The sequence below is a fragment of the Bombina bombina genome, chromosome 8, assembly GCF_027579735.1.
Source record: "Bombina bombina isolate aBomBom1 chromosome 8, aBomBom1.pri, whole genome shotgun sequence".
Lineage (NCBI taxonomy): Eukaryota > Metazoa > Chordata > Amphibia > Anura > Bombinatoridae > Bombina > Bombina bombina.
The window spans coordinates 91878814-91895818 of record NC_069506.1 but is presented as its reverse complement, the minus strand read 5'-3'; the positions used below and the strand labels follow the sequence as shown (position 1 = coordinate 91895818).

Genomic DNA, 17005 nt, shown 5'->3' with positions numbered 1-17005 from the left:
CCAACAGGAAGTGCAAGAGGATTCACCCAGCAGAGCTGCATATAGCTCCTCCCCCCTACGTCACTCCCAGTCATTCGACCAAGGACCAACGAGAAAGGAAAAGCCAAGGGTGAAGTGGTGACTGGAGTATAAATTAAAAAAAAAATATTTACCTGCCTTAAAAACAGGGCGGGCCGTGGACTGATCACACTACAGAAGAAAGGAATTTATCAGGTAAGCATAAATTATGTTTTCTTCTGTTAAGTGTGATCAGTCCACGGGTCATCATTACTTCTGGGATACCAATACCAAAGCAAAAGTACACGGATGACGGGAGGGATAGGCAGGCTCTTTATACAGAAGGAACCACTGCCTGAAGAACCTTTCTCCCAAAAATAGCCTCCGGTGAAGCAAAAGTGTCAAATTTGAAAAATTTGGAAAAAGTATGAAGCGAAGACCAAGTTGCAGCCTTGCAAATCTGTTCAACAGAGGCCTCATTCTTGAAGGCCCAAGTGGAAGCCACAGCTCTAGTAGAATGAGCTGTAATTCTTTCAGGAGGCTGCTGTCCAGCAGTCTCATAAGCTAAACGAATTATGCTACGAAGCCAAAAAGAAAGAGAGGTAGCGGAAGCTTTTTGACCTCTCCTCTGCCCAGAGTAAATGACAAACAGAGAAGACGTTTGTCGAAATTCCTTAGTTGCCTGTAAGTAAAATTTTAGAGCACGGACTACATCCAGGTTGTGCAGTAGACGTTCCTTCTTTGAAGAAGGATTTGGGCATAAAGAAGGAACAACAATCTCTTGATTGATATTCCTGTTAGTAACTACCTTAGGTAAGAACCCAGGTTTAGTACGCAGGACTACCTTATCCGAATGAAAAATCAAATAAGGAGAATCACAATGTAAGGCTGATAATTCAGAGACTCTTCGAGCCGAGGAAATAGCCATTAAAAATAGAACTTTCCAAGATAACAACTTTATATCAATGGAATGAAGGGGTTCAAACGGAACGCCCTGTAAAACATTAAGAACAAGGTTTAAACTCCATGGTGGAGCAACAGTTTTAAACACAGGCTTAATCCTGGTCAAAGCCTGACAAAAAGCCTGGACGTCAGGAACTTCTGACAGACGTTTGTGTAACAGAATGGACAGAGCTGAGATCTGTCCCTTTAATGAACTAGCAGATAAACCCTTTTCTAAACCTTCTTGTAGAAAAGACAATATCCTAGGAATCCTAACCTTACTCCAAGAGTAACCTTTGGATTCACAGCAATATAGGTATTTACGCCATATCTTATGGTAAATCTTTCTGGTAACAGGTTTCCTAGCCTGTATTAAGGTATCAATAACTGACTCAGAAAACCCACGTCTTGATAAAATCAAGCGTTCAATTTCCAAGCAGTCAGCTTCAGAGAAGTTAGATTTTGATGTTTGAAGGGACCCTGTATCAGAAGGTCCTGTTTCAGAGGTAGAGACCAAGGTGGACAGGATGACATGTCCACCAGGTCTGCATACCAAGTCCTGCGTGGCCACGCAGGTGCTATTAGAATCACTGATGCTCTCTCTTGTTTGATTCTGGCAATCAATCGAGGAAGCAACGGGAAGGGTGGAAACACGTAAGCCATCCTGAAGTCCCAAGGTGCTGTCAGAGCATCTATCAGGACTGCTCCTGGATCCCTGGATCTGGACCCGTAACGAGGAAGCTTGGCGTTCTGTCGAGACGCCATGAGATCTATCTCTGGTTTGCCCCAACGTCGAAGTATTTGGGCAAAGACCTCCGGATGAAGTTCCCACTCCCCCGGATGAAAAGTCTGACGACTTAAGAAATCCGCCTCCCAGTTCTCCACTCCCGGGATGTGGATTGCTGACAGGTGGCAAGAGTGAGACTCTGCCCAGAGAATTATCTTTGATACTTCCATCATAGCTAGGGAGCTTCTTGTCCCTCCCTGATGGTTGATGTAAGCTACAGTCGTGATGTTGTCCGACTGAAACCTGATGAACCCCCGAGTTGTCAACTGGGGCCAAGCCAGGAGGGCATTGAGAACTGCTCTCAATTCCAGAATGTTTATTGGCAGGAGACTCTCCTCCTGACTCCATTGTCCCTGAGCCTTCAGAGAATTCCAGACGGCACCCCAACCTAGAAGGCTGGCGTCTGTTGTTACAATTGTCCAGTCTGGTCTGCTGAATGGCATCCCCCTGGACAGATGTGGCCGAGAAAGCCACCATAGAAGAGAATTTCTGGTCTCTTGATCCAGATTCAGAGAAGGGGATAAGTCTGAGTAATCCCCATTCCACTGACTTAGCATGCACAGTTGCAGTGGTCTGAGGTGTAAGCGTGCAAAGGGTACTATGTCCATTGCCGCTACCATTAAGCCGATTACCTCCATGCATTGAGCCACTGACGGGTGTTGAATGGAATGAAGGGTGCGGCAAGCACTTTGAAGTCTTGTTAGCCTGTCCTCTGTCAGGTAAATCTTCATTTCTACAGAATCTATAAGAGTCCCCAGGAAGGGAACTCTTGTGAGTGGAACGAGTGAACTTTTCTTTTTGTTCACCTTCCATCCATGTGACCTTAGAAATGCCAGCACTAACTCTGTATGAGACTTGGCAGTTTGAAAGCTTGAAGCTTGTATCAGAATGTCGTCTAGGTATGGAGCTACCGAGATTCCCCGCGGTCTTAGTACCGCCAGAAGAGCACCCAGAACCTTTGTGAAGATTCTTGGAGCTGTAGCCAATCCGAATGGAAGAGCCACAAACTGGTAATGCCTGTCTAGGAAGGCAAACCTTAGGTACCGATAATGATCTTTGTGAATCGGTATGTGAAGGTAAGCATCTTTTAAATCTACAGTGGTCATGTACTGACCCTCTTGGATCATAGGTAAAATTGTCCGAATAGTCTCCATCTTGAACGATGGAACTCTTAGGAATTTGTTTAGGATCTTTAAGTCCAGGATTGGTCTGAAAGTTCCCTCTTTTTTGGGAACCACAAACAGATTTGAGTAAAACCCCTGTCCCTGTTCCGATCGTGGAACTGGATGGATTACTCCCATTAACAAGAGCTCTTGTACGCAGCGTAGAAACGCCTCTTTCTTTGTCTGGATTGTTGACAATCTTGACAGATGAAATCTCTCTCTTGGAGGAGAGTATTTGAAGTCCAGAAGGTATCCCTGAGATATTATCTCTAGCGCCCAGGGATCCTGAACATCTCTTGCCCAAGCCTGGGCGAAGAGAGAAAGTCTGCCCCCCACTAGATCCGATCCCGGATCGGGGGCCCTCAATTCATGCTGTTTTAGGGGCAGCAGCAGGTTTCCTAGTCTGCTTGCCCTTGTTCCAGGACTGGTTAGGTTTCCAGCCTTGTCTGTAGCGAGCAACAGCTCCTTCCTGTTTTGGTGCGGAGGAAGTTGATGCTGCTCCAGCTTTGAAATTACGAAAGGAACGAAAATTAGACTGTCTAGTCTTGGCTTTGGCTTTGTCCTGAGGCAGGGCATGGCCTTTACCTCCTGTAATGTCAGCGATAATCTCTTTCAACCCGGGCCCGAATAAAGTCTGCCCTTTGAAAGGTATATTAAGCAATTTAGACTTAGAAGTAACATCCGCTGACCAGGATTTTAGCCACAGCGCCCTGCGTGCCTGAATGGCGAATCCTGAATTCTTCGCCGTAAGTTTAGTAAGATGTACTACGGCCTCCGAAATGAATGAATTAGCTAGTTTAAGGACTCTAAGCCTGTCCGTAATGTCGTCCAGAGTAGCTGAACCAATGTTCTCTTCCAGAGACTCAATCCAGAATGCCGCTGCAGCCGTGATCGGCGCAATGCATGCAAGGGGTTGCAATATAAAACCTTGTTGAACAAACATTTTCTTAAGGTAACCCTCTAACTTTTTATCCATTGGATCTGAAAAAGCACAGCTATCCTCCACCGGGATAGTGGTACGCTTAGCTAAGGTAGAAACTGCTCCCTCCACCTTAGGGACCGTTTGCCATAAGTCCCTTGTGGTGGCGTCTATTGGAAACATTTTTCTAAATATCGGAGGGGGTGAGAACGGCACACCGGGTCTATCCCACTCCTTAGTAACAATTTCAGTAAGTCTCTTAGGTATAGGAAAAACCTCAGTACTCGTCGGTACCGCAAAATATTTATCCAACCTACACATTTTCTCTGGTATTGCAACTGTGTTACAATCATTCAGAGCCGCTAACACCTCCCCTAGTAATACACGGAGGTTTTCCAGTTTAAATTTAAAATTTGAAATATCTGAATCCAGTCTGTTTGGATCAGAACCGTCACCCACAGAATGAAGTTCTCCGTCCTCATGTTCTGCCACCTGTGACGCAGTGTCTGACATGGCCCTAATATTATCAGCGCACTCTGTTCTCACCCCAGAGTGATCACGCTTACCTCTTAGTTCTGGTAATTTAGCCAAAACCTCAGTCATAACAGTAGCCATATCCTGTAATGTGATTTGTAATGGCCGCCCAGATGTACTCGGCGTTACAATATCACGCACCTCCCTCTGAGCGGGAGATGTAGGTACTGACACGTGAGGCGAGTTAGTCGGCATAACTCTCCCCTCGTTGTTTGGTGAAATTTGTTCAATTTGTACAGATTGACTTTTATTTAAAGTAGCATCAATACAGTTAGTACATAAATTTCTATTGGGCTCCACTTTGGCATTGCAACAAATGACACAGGTATCATCCTCTGAATCAGACATGTTTAACACACTAGCAAATAAACTTGCAACTTGGAAATACAATTAAATTAGAATAATATTAAAACGTACTGTGCCTTTAAGAAGCACAGAAGATCTATGACAGTTGAAAATTAATAAATTGAAACAGTTATAGCCTCAATCCTTGTAAACAACACAACTTTAGCAAAGGTTTAATCCCATTAGCAAAGATAACAAATTCTGAAAGCAGGAAACAAATTACAGAATAAACGTTTTTTATCTCAGTCAAACTATAATTCTCACAGCTCTGCTGAGAGAAATTACCTCCCTCAAAATAAGTTTTGAAGACCCCTGAGCTCTGTAGAGATGAACCGGATCATGCAGGGAATACAATGAGTTGCTGACTGAAATATTTGATGCGTAGTAAAAGCGCCAAAAAAACGGCCCCTCCCCCTCACACACAGCAGTGAGGGAGAACAGAAACTGTCAGAAAACAGATTAAGCAACTGCCAAGTGGAAAAATAGTGCCCAAACATTTATTCACTCAGTACCTCAGTAAATGAAAACGATTTTACATTCCAGCAAAAACGTTAAACATAATCTCTAGTTATTAAACAGCTTTATGTATTTCTTACAGTGTAATTCTAGTGAAGTACCATTCCCCAGAATACTGAAGTGTAAAGTATACATACATGACATTATATCGGTATGGCAGGATTTTCTCATCAATTCCATTGTCAGAAAATAAAAACTGCTACATACCTCTATGCAGATTCATCTGCCCGCTGTCCCCTGATCTGAAGTTTACCTCTCCTCAGATGGCCGAGAAACAGCAATATGATCTTAACTACTCCGGCTAAAATCATAACAAAAACTCTGGTAGATTCTTCTTCAAACTCTGCCAGAGAGATAATAACACACTCCGGTGCTATTTTAAAATAACAAACTTTTGATTGAAGATATAAAACTAAGAATAATCACCATAGTCCTCTCACACATCCTATCTAGTCGTTGGGTGCAAGAGAATGACTGGGAGTGACGTAGGGGGGAGGAGCTATATGCAGCTCTGCTGGGTGAATCCTCTTGCACTTCCTGTTGGGGAGGAGTAATATCCCAGAAGTAATGATGACCCGTGGACTGATCACACTTAACAGAAGAAAGAACATTTTTGGGTTTCATATCCCTTTAACAGTGATTGCAATATAGCAACTGACATATTGGATATTGCCATGGCCACAATCTCAAAATGGGCACAAGGTGGCAACAGTAGTGTCAACTGTTCATCAATAGCACAGGTGACATTGCTACAGGGGGTATAAATTCTGGTTAACCCTAACTACCTCAATGCTGCCATTCGACTGTAGTCAAGATGGGTGATTCGCAAAGCTGATGAAGTGCCCACAAAACTGTAGCCACAATATTATAGAAAGATGCCAAAAAACACTTATGTGTAGTTATGTTTGTGGAATCGAATAACACCACCTGAGGACAGATCTTACAGGGACTTCTAAATATAGTGCAGGCTTATTCAGGATATGAGTTTCATCTTAAAGGGACAGTAAACATAAAAAATAATGTTACATTGTCCTAACGACACCTTAAAAAACAAAAGTGATTGAGAGATTAAACCCCCCCCCCCCCAATGGTATACTTACCTTACGACTGCGGCATAGAACTAAATGTAGTGTGCTCCCGGTTTTACCCAGCACGGGGGTGCACATCATTCAGTTCAATGACACGATTGGGCTCGCTGTGGTGATTAGACAATGCGGCCGTGATGCGCTTTTGAAAAGAGGAAAAAAATCAGAAGAGACTGGCCAGGAATGGAAGGTAAGTATACCTTTGGAGGGTACATCTCTAAATCTCTCTTGTTTTTTAAGGTGCCGCAGGATAATGTTAGATATTTCTGTATATTGTGCAGAATTATGTAACATTATTTTTTACATTTACTGTCCCTTTAACCTTAACGTGCACTGTGTCAAATATTGTGTGCTAGTAGTGCCACTAGCAATTTGGAGCAACAGGTTACCATGGTTACAGAAGGAAGACCAAATACACTTTATTTGTTTATTTGCATTTCTTACCACTTATTTCTGAACTACAGTAAAAAATTATGCAGTTCTGAGAGAATTTGAGCTAGAAATAGGTTTTATGCTATGTTTACCTTGGGAAACCACTAACACGATCTGTAAATCTTTCTATAGCTTTAGGACAATATGAGCTCTGATACAGGAATTTGCTATTTTAAATCATTAGTACTTCCACAATCATCAAAAAAGTTAAACTGAATTTGTTATCTCAGATTGCTATTACTTTCAAATCCTAAGAATTACATTTAAGTTGCTATCTCGAATCACTAGAAACGCTCTCAATCATCATACATTTTACATGTAATTAGCTGATTTAAATGCTATGACAACCAGGTATGGAAAAGCACATCTGCCTTTTGTTTCCAAACCAAGCTAGGAATATTTAATACCCATAAAAATGTACTCTGCCAAACTTCCTAAAGAATGTTACAGAAGTTTTGGCTGTAGCCTTGTCTAAAAAGCTTCCTATATTTTCATATTAAAATAATGTGAATTTACACATGTTAATAACATGACAAGTGCTAAACTGATGTACTTCAAATTTGTAGGGTTTGGAGAGAACAGGGCTAGTATAAGATCCTTTATATATAAGTACAGTATACATGTTTGCTCCAGTTTGTAGTATGTTTAACATATGTTCACTGGCCACCAAGTGATAAAAATACCCATGTGAAAATGTTGGATGTACTTTTAAAAAAAAAAAATGCATTAGTATTAGGGCTGGGTGATATGGGGGTAAAAAAAAAAAATTGAATTGCATACTCTCGCGGTTTTAAAACCGCGGCCATTAATCACGGTTTTAAATCGCCTATGCGATTAATCGTGCAGCCCTAATTAGTATTATATATAACAGTAATACCAGTGACACTTTGACCAGATAGCATTGCTGATTTATTTCTCTTACCACTATGGGTGGGCACTGCCATAGTGTTTGCCAGCTGGTAGAGGCGCTGTTGCTGCTCCTCAAAGCTTCCATGATCATTTAATGCCGACATCATGCGTCTATAGTGTTCTTCGGGGGTCATTTGAGCAAGCGGCTCCTCTAACAGAGGAGTCTGAGAGTTTTCTGCACGGAGAAGAAAAATGAAATCATTATTAACATCATTCTAGTTCAGGGTGTTCACACTAGCAGAGTTCTTACAGTAATTACACAAACAATACCTTTTATTTGCCTCAGGGCATTTGCCCTTGAGTACTTAAAGGGACATTTTACACTAGATTTTTCTTTGCATAAATGTTTTGTAGATGATCCATTTATATAGCCGACCAGGGATTGTTTTGTATAAATGTATAGTTTTGCTTACTTTTAAATAATATTGTGCTGATTTTCAGACTCCTAACCAAGCCCCAAAGATTGATGTCTAGAGACTCCTGGTTGTCTAATCTGTCTTTTCATATGCAGGAGAGGGGGAGTTTCTGCCTGTTACTGCTTTCCCAGTGCCTTTCAGTGGGTGTCCCAGCCTAACCTCATCAACAGTGCTAAACTGGAAGCTTCTAGTAAGTTTTTAAAAGGTTTTACACTGGATTTTTATATCAGCATCTGATCTGTGCATATTCTTCTTTATAGTAGTGCCTATTACATGCAGTTATATGAAAACCCAATAGGACAAGTTGTAAAGTAAACATTGAAGTCATTTTTTAAACTGTTGCATCTTGAAGACATTTTATTAAATACATTTTTTTTCCCCTTTTTAAAAAAAATATTTTTTGTACTGAAAAAAAAATGTAACAACTTGATGCCCACCAATAAAACTGTGGTAGTGGTCGTTATCAGCCAATGAGACATCTGTTCCTCTAGCGATAAGTTGTGCATATACATTTATCAACCATTAATTTCAGTATTAATTTACAAAGCTTTATGTTGACATTTTTTTCATGAAAAAAATAAATACAAATTTTTCATATGTAAGACAAAATGTATCAAGAAAATGCCACTCTTTATCTCTGGATTAGTTTAGCATTGCAGAGATATTGGTTACCTCTATAGAACATGATTGCTGGAGGGGACAGTACATAATCTCAGTGTTTCATTGTCCTCAGTACCATAAACAGCAACTCACAAGATCAGAAATGTTCAGGATTATAAAGATGAAAGACAATGTACCGAAGAGGTCTTCTATCAAAGGTTTTTTAGATGTATTATCAATTTGCCTTATTACAGCTATCAATTAAGTTGTCTGTTGATGGTGTTATTTTTAAAAATGTAAATGTTTTTCTATGATTTTTTGATTATAAATTTAAAGGGCCATTATAGTAATATAATTTCCACTGTATGTATAAAAAAACATAATTTATGTAAGAACTTACCTGATAAATTCATTTCTTTCATATTAACAAGAGTCCATGAGCTAGTGACGTATGGGATATACATTCCTACCAGGAGGGGCAAAGTTTCCCAAACCTTAAAATGCCTATAAATACACCCCTCACCACACCCACAAATCAGTTTAACGAATAGCCAAGAAGTGGGGTGATAAGAAAAAAGTGCGAAGCATATAAAATAAGGAATTGGAATAATTGTGCTTTATACAAAAAAATCATAACCACCACAAAAAAGGGTGGGCCTCATGGACTCTTGTTAATATGAAAGAAATGAATTTATCAGGTAAGTTCTTACATAAATTATGTTTTCTTTCATGTAATTAACAAGAGTCCATGAGCTAGTGACGTATGGGATAATGAATACCCAAGATGTGGATCTTTCCACACAAGAGTCACTAGAGAGGGAGGGATAAAATAAAGACAGCCAATTCCTGCTGAAAATAATCCACACCCAAAATAAAGTTTAATGAAAAAACATAAGCAGAAGATTCAAACCGAAACCACTGCCTGAAGTACCTTTCTACCAAAAACTGCTTCAGAAGAAGAGAATACATCAAAATGGTAGAATTTAGTAAAAGTATGCAAAGAGGACCAAGTCGCTGCTTTGCAAATCTGATCAACTGAAGCTTCATTCCGAAACGCCCAGGAAGTAGAAACTGACCTAGTAGAATGAGCTGTAATCCTCTGAGGCGGAGTCTTACCCGATTTAACATAGGCAAGATGAATTAAAGATTTCAACCAGGATGCCAAAAAAATGGCAGAAGCTTTCTGGCCTTTTCTAGAACCAGAAAAGATGACAAATAGACTAGAAGTCTTTCGGAAAGATTTAGTAGCTTCAACATAATATTTCAAAGCTCTAACAACATCCAAAGAATGTAACGATTTCTCCTTAGAATTCTTAGGATTAGGACATAATGAAGGAACCACGATTTCTCTACTAATGTTGTTGGAATTCACAACCTTAGGTAAAAATTCAAAAGAAGTTCGCAACACCGCCTTATCCTGATGAAAAAAAAAAAGTTCCTTTCCCACCAGTAACAGTTGAAATAATAGAATCCAACTGAGAACCAAATAATTTGTTTCCCTGGAAAGAAATGGAAAGTAGAGTTGATTTAGAAGCCATATCAGCATTCCAAGTTTTAAGCCATAAAGCTCTTCTGGCTAAGATAGCTAGAGACATAAACCTAACATCAACTCTAATAATATCAAAAATGGCATCACAGATAAAATTATTAGCATGCTGAAGAAGAATAATAATATCATGAGAATCACGATTTGCCACTTGTTGCGCTAGGGTTTCCAACCAAAAAGTTGAAGCTGCAGCAACATCAGCCAATGATATAGCAGGTCTAAGAAGATTACCTGAACACAGATAAGCTTTTCTTAGAAAGGATTCAATTTTTCTATCTAAAGGATCCTTAAACGAGGTACCATCTGACGTAGGAATGGTAGTACGTTTAGCAAGGGTAGAAATAGCCCCATCAACTTTAGGGATTTTGTCCCAAAATTCTAACCTGTCAGGCGGAACAGGATATAATTGCTTAAAACGTTTAGAAGGAGTAAATGAATTACCCAATTTATCCCATTCTTTGGAAATCACTGCAGAAATAGCATTAGGAACAGGAAAAACTTCTGGAATAACCGCAGGAGCTTTAAAAACCTTATCCAAACGTATAGAATTAGTATCAAGAGGACTAGAATCCTCTATTTCTAAAGCAATTAGTACTTCTTTAAGTAAAGAGCGAATAAATTCCATCTTAAATAAATAAGAAGATTTATCAGCATCAATCTCTGAGATAGAATCCTCTGAACCAGAAGAGTCCAAAGAAACAGAATGATGGTGTTCATTTAAAAATTCATCTGTAGAGAGAGAAGATTTAAAAGACTTTTTACGTTTACTAGAAGGAGAAATAACAGACAAAGCCTTCTTTATGGATTCAGAAACAAAATCTCTTATGTTATCAGGAACATTCTGCACCTTAGATGTTGAGGGAACTGCAACAGGCAATGGTACATTACTAAAGGAAATATTATCTGCTTTAACAAGTTTGTCATGACAATTATTACAAACAACAGCTGGAGGAATAGCTACCAAAAATTTACAGCAGATACACTTAGCTTTGGTAGATCCAGCAGGCAGTGATTTTCCTGTAGTATCTTCTGGCTCAGATGCAACGTGAGACATCTTGCAATATGTAAGAGAAAAAACAACATATAAAGCAAAATAGATCAAATTCCTTATAAGACAGTTTCAGGAATGGGAAAGAATGCCAAATATCAAGCTTCTAGCAACCAGAAGCAAATGAAAAATGAGACTGAAATAATGTGGAGACAAAAGTGACGCCCATATTTTTTAGCGCCAAAAAAGACGCCCACATTATTTGGCGCCTAAATGCTTTTGGCGCCAAAAATGACGCCACATCCGGAACGCCGACATCTTTGGCGCAAAATAACGTCAAAAAATGACGTAACTTCCGGCGACACGTATGACGCCGGAAACGGAAAAGAATTTTTGCGCCAAAAAAGTCTGCGCCAAGAATGACGCAATAAAATGAAGCATTTTCAGCCCCCGCGAGCCTAACAGCCCACAGGGAAAAAAGTCAAATTTTTGAGGTAAGAAAAATATGATAATTCAATGCATAATCCCAAATATGAAACTGACTGTCTGAAAATAAGGAAAGTTGAACATTCTGAGTCAAGGCAAATAAATGTTTGAATACATATATTTAGAACTTTATAAATAAAGTGCCCAACCATAGCTTAGAGTGTCACAGAAAATAAGACTTACTTACCCCAGGACACTCATCTACATGTTTGTAGAAAGCCAAACCAGTACTGAAACGAGAATCAGTAGAGGTAATGGTAAATATAAGAGTATATCGTCGATCTGAAAAGGGAGGTAAGAGATGAATCTCTACGACCGATAACAGAGAACCTTATGAAATAGACCCCGTAGAAGGAGATCACTGCATTCAATAGGCAATACTCTCTTCACATCCCTCTGACATTCACTGCACGCTGAGAGGAAAACCGGGCTCCAACTTGCTGCGGAGCGCATATCAACGTAGAATCTAGCACAAACTTACTTCACCACCTCCCTTGGAGGCAAAGTTTGTAAAAACTGATTTGTGGGTGTGGTGAGGGGTGTATTTATAGGCATTTTAAGGTTTGGGAAACTTTGCCCCTCCTGGTAGGAATGTATATCCCATACGTCACTAGCTCATGGACTCTTGTTAATTACATGAAAGAAATATATATATATGTATAAAAAAGCACAACCAGTGTTTGGTAAAATGATATACAAACCTCACTCTACAGATATATTTGCATACACAGTACACACAAGTACTGCAATGCTACTCAATTGACTCTCAGAATATTCATACAGCCGGAATTCTTTTACAGTACCTGGCAGAGAAGTGTCTAGTGACTAAACAAACGTGTTTATGTACCTTATAAGTAACAGGTTTAAAGCGTGTTCAAGAGATGTTCTCTGGTGCGGCGGTTTTTATTGAGCTTGCTGTGTGCGGGTTAAAAGACATCTACATATATTTCTACATGAGGAAAACAAATATACTGGGACAGAACTCATTAATTAGTTGTAGTCCAGACAAACCTCATCTGGAGGTTTGAATGGACTTAACTAATATGGTACTCAGTGCAGCTTTCCTGTGTCTGCTCTGATCATTACCAGCTAATATAGGCAAGGACTGGACATTGATCCGGCCAAATCTTCTACAGGCACCAGAGAGGGAATGTGTAGACCAGACAGCAGCATCTGTCTGTCTGTCTTCCCCTCAATCCTGCAAGGAGAACAATTATCTTGTGACTGAGGCAGAAGTTACAGCTTTCATAACCAGCCAATTAGCGGATCTTGTGCCGTCTTCCCGGCAGCTTGAAAGGTTGAGTGGGTCGCAGAGAAGATAGACAGCCAAGCTCTTCCTCTAGTGATATCTTACGGGGTACAGGAGACCTGAGACTAATGGGAAAATTCTTCCTGTCTGTGCAGTGCTAACCCTTTGCTTGCTGTAAGAAAACACTACATCACTTAACTGCTTTTAGCAAAGCTCTGCGATAATCACATTCAAATAACAGAATTACTATTAAATCTTTATAAAACAGATTTAAATAGCTATATTAGCCCATGTTTGTCCAATCCAAAGCACAGGGACCACATTACAGCCATCTAGTGTTTTTTTTGTGGCCTTCAATGACCCTATACCAACAATACTCCTCTGCGTCTTCCCATTTGTATCGCACAAAGCAGCCCTCTTCCTTACAACCAGCTCATTTCTGTTCTATCTGCAAAGAATAATATATAATGGGGAGGATCTTTGTATTTTTAGTTTGTTAGCACTTTCTAAATAATTGATCCTTTAAACTAGTTTACAAAGGGATTTCAAAATATATATATAATTTTCTTTCAAAGTGTGACCACTGGTCCTAAAAGTAGGAATCTCAGATTGTCCCTTTATTTGAAAAGGGCTTGTTTCAAGCTGGAACTCACTGCCGGTGTTCTATCAGATTCTGCTCCCTTGTCATAATCTGCTCCCTCTGACTGTGCATGCTCTGTATGACGTAATCACACTCCACATATGTAAAAGGGACACTAAACCCAATGTTTTTCTTTCATGAATCAGATAGAGCATGCAATTTTAAGCAATTTTCTATTTTACTCCTATTATCAATTTTTCTTCGTTCTCTTGCTATCTTTATTTAAAAAGCAGGATTGTGATGCATAGGAGCCGGCCCATTTTTGGTTGAGAACCTGGATTATGCTTGCTTATTGGTGGGTAAATGTAAGCCTCCAATAAGCAAGCACTATTCATGGTGCAGAACCTAAAGCTTTACATTCCTGCTTTTAAAATAAAGATAGCAAGAGAACGAAGAAAAATTGATAAAAGGAGTAAACTAGAAAGTTGCTTAAAATTTCATGCTCTATCTGAATCATGAAAGAAAAAAATTGGGTTCAGTATCCCTTTAAATAGGAATGTGTGGAATGCGATTATGTCAATCAGCAACATGCGCACTGAGAGGGAAGTAGTGTTGGATCTTGCTACCGCTACGCATGCGCTGTTGAAATTTAACACTGTCACACAAATTAAAAGAGCATATTATATATATATTTATATATATGGCAAAGTTCAATCACTTCTCACGGTGATGAAAAATACACTGATAAACCTTGTCGCATATTTCATCACTGTGAGAAGTGATTGAACTTTGCCCTGTGTTGTGTGTGTGTGTGTGTGTGTATATATATATATATATATATACACACACACACACATATATACAGTACACTTAATTTGTGTGACAGTATTAAATTTCAACAGTGCATGCGTAGCAGCAGCAAGATCCGACACAACTTCCTTGCCAGAATCTGCTCCCTCTGAGTGCGCATGTTGCTGACTGACATATTCGCATTCCACACATTCCTATTTAAAATATGTGGAGTGCGATTACGTCATACAGAGCATGCGCAGTCAGAGGGAGCAGAATCTGATAGAACACCGGCAATACTTTCAGTAATGCAAATTATACTATCAAAATGACTAATGCTGATGATGTTCATAACAGTAATAAAATAATAAAATGAATGTTATTGTACAGACCCTAATTGCTGCAAGGATTTAGATTACCCCTTAGCGCTGAACACTGCGTAGTTGAGGCATAATGGATACAAATACTGGTGACCAGCTTCACACATAACCCTGTCCGCCTGCTCTGATGAGGCGGACAGGAATCACCGGAAATCAACCCGATCAAGTACGATCAGGTTGATTGACACCCCCTGCTGGCGGCCCATTGGCCGTGAGTCTGCAGGGGGCAGTGTTGCACCAGCAGCTCTTGTGAGCTGCTTTTGCAATGCTGAATACGGAGAGCGTATTGCTCTCCGCATTCAGCGAGGTCTTGCAGACCTGATCCGCAATGTCGGATCAGGTCTGCAAGACCTTTGATAAATAGTCCCCCTTGTATCTTTGAGCCCTTATAACTTTATTGGGCGTTTTAAAAAAAAAAAAAACTTTTTATTAGATAGTGTTATTATGAGTGTAATGTATTTTTATGTGTTTTGTGACACTTTTTTGTTTTTCAAAACAGTTAACCAGAGCTCTGAGGAAACTGTAATCATTCTAGCATAAATTGCTATTTCGCTCACACGTTCAAGTTTACTTTCAAACTTGTAATACAAGCGCAATCACCCACTATAAACCCCTTATCGCTTGTGCGTAACTGTTAGTGTTCAATTTATAATCTGGCCTAAAATAGGTCCTGGACAGAACACTGAGATGTATCAGTTAAAGGAATAGTCTAGTCAAAATTAAACTTTCATGATTCAGATAGAACACGCAATTTTAAGCAACTTTCTAATTTACTCCTATTATCAATTTTTCTTCGTTCTCTTGGTATCTTTATTTGAAAAAAATCAAGAATGTAAGCATAGAAGCCGGCCCATTTTTGGTTCAGGACCTGGGTAGCACTTTCTGATTGGTATCTAAATGTAGCCACCAATCAACAAGCGCTATCCAGGTGCTGAACGAAAAATGGACTGGCTTCTAAGCTTTACCTTCAAATAAAGATACCAAGAGAATGAAGAAAAAATTATAATAGCAATAAATTAGAAAGTTTCTTAAAATTGTATGTTCTGATTCAAGAAAGTTTAATTTTGACTAGAATATTCCTTTAACCCCTTGAGTGCTAACGACGGCTCAGTTTCCCACTCTGGTGCTAACAACGGCTCAGAGCCGTCGCAAGCACTCTCCCACCATCTCCTACCCTGGCGATCGGGCCTGCATAGTGACAGGCATCGCCGGGGCTTCACGTTAAGCGTGGTGATGTCAGACAGACCCCCAAGACCTACCGTTGGAAAGGTAATCGCCTATCCTTTCAAACATTGTAAGTCTTGGGGATTTGGGGGGGGGGGTGGGGGGGAGTTTAAATTTTTGTTTTGCAAAAATACAAAAAAAGCTTAGCACCCAGGTGGGAAAGTGCTTAGCACTCAAAGGGTTTATTTTATTCAGTTGTCTTAAAAACTAGGTTCTTATTTTGATGTTCCATATTTTTAGACATAACTTTACCATGCATGCATCTCTAAAAGCAATTTATATATTAAAATATATTCAGTTGAGGACAGGCATCTTATAAGAACCCATATGTTATGAAATTCATGAGTATTTCATGTGTTTGATTTCTGTAATGGTCTCCCATTTATTTTTTATAGGATTAACCAAATAAAAAAACGTACATGAGTTTTGTTTAGTCAAACTGACCGCCCTATAATGTTAGCAACTAAATAAAAACAAAAAAACACTACAATAAAATTCTAGATATCAATGTTGTACATCAATACAATGTTAGGTGACTGTAGAATTATAATGTAAAAACTAAATGGGTAAAAATAAATAAATATATAAACAAACTTTCATCTTGCAAGGCCCTAATCTTGATTCACCATAGCAAATGCACTCTATAATGAGAAAGATTCAAGGAGACCTCAAAACAAAAGAAGGAATCTACCGAGACTTCCAAAATAAAAACACTAATTATTTCTGATTAATTTTATTTGGTAGCGTGAACTGAGCTGAAGCTTAGAGAATTAATTGCTATGTTTTTTTCATCTCCATTTTTTCCTTTCTCTCAGCACATCTAATTAATAATCATGCTGTGTGGAGCACACATTTTGTCAAAACCCAACCCCATCATTTGATTTGGAAAAAAACAGAACGTAAGAGAACACAGCTAAGTCATTCTTAAAGCAGGTATACTCTTTAATGGGTATTTGCCACTATCTTAAAGGGACAGTCTAAAATATAATTTATATTGTTTTAAAAGATAGATAATTCCTTTTTTACCTATTCCCCAGTTTTGCTTAACCAATACAGTTATATTAAAGGGATTCTAAACCCAAATAGTATCTATCTTTTTAAACAATAACAATTTTAGT

The 17005-nt window shown here is 39.2% G+C and overlaps 1 protein-coding gene across 8 annotated transcripts in view; it reads right to left on the bottom strand.

Moving 5' to 3' along the window:
• The window catches only part of SAMD11 (sterile alpha motif domain containing 11), a 393689-nt gene that overhangs the window by 67632 nt on the left and 309052 nt on the right, over positions 1–17005 (bottom strand). For all 8 annotated transcript variants that reach the window (XM_053690450.1, XM_053690449.1, XM_053690447.1 and 5 more), the window contains one exon: positions 7643–7804. In XM_053690450.1, coding sequence (XP_053546425.1) covers positions 7643–7804 — 162 coding nt within the window. The remainder of the gene's footprint in view (positions 1–7642; positions 7805–17005) is intronic.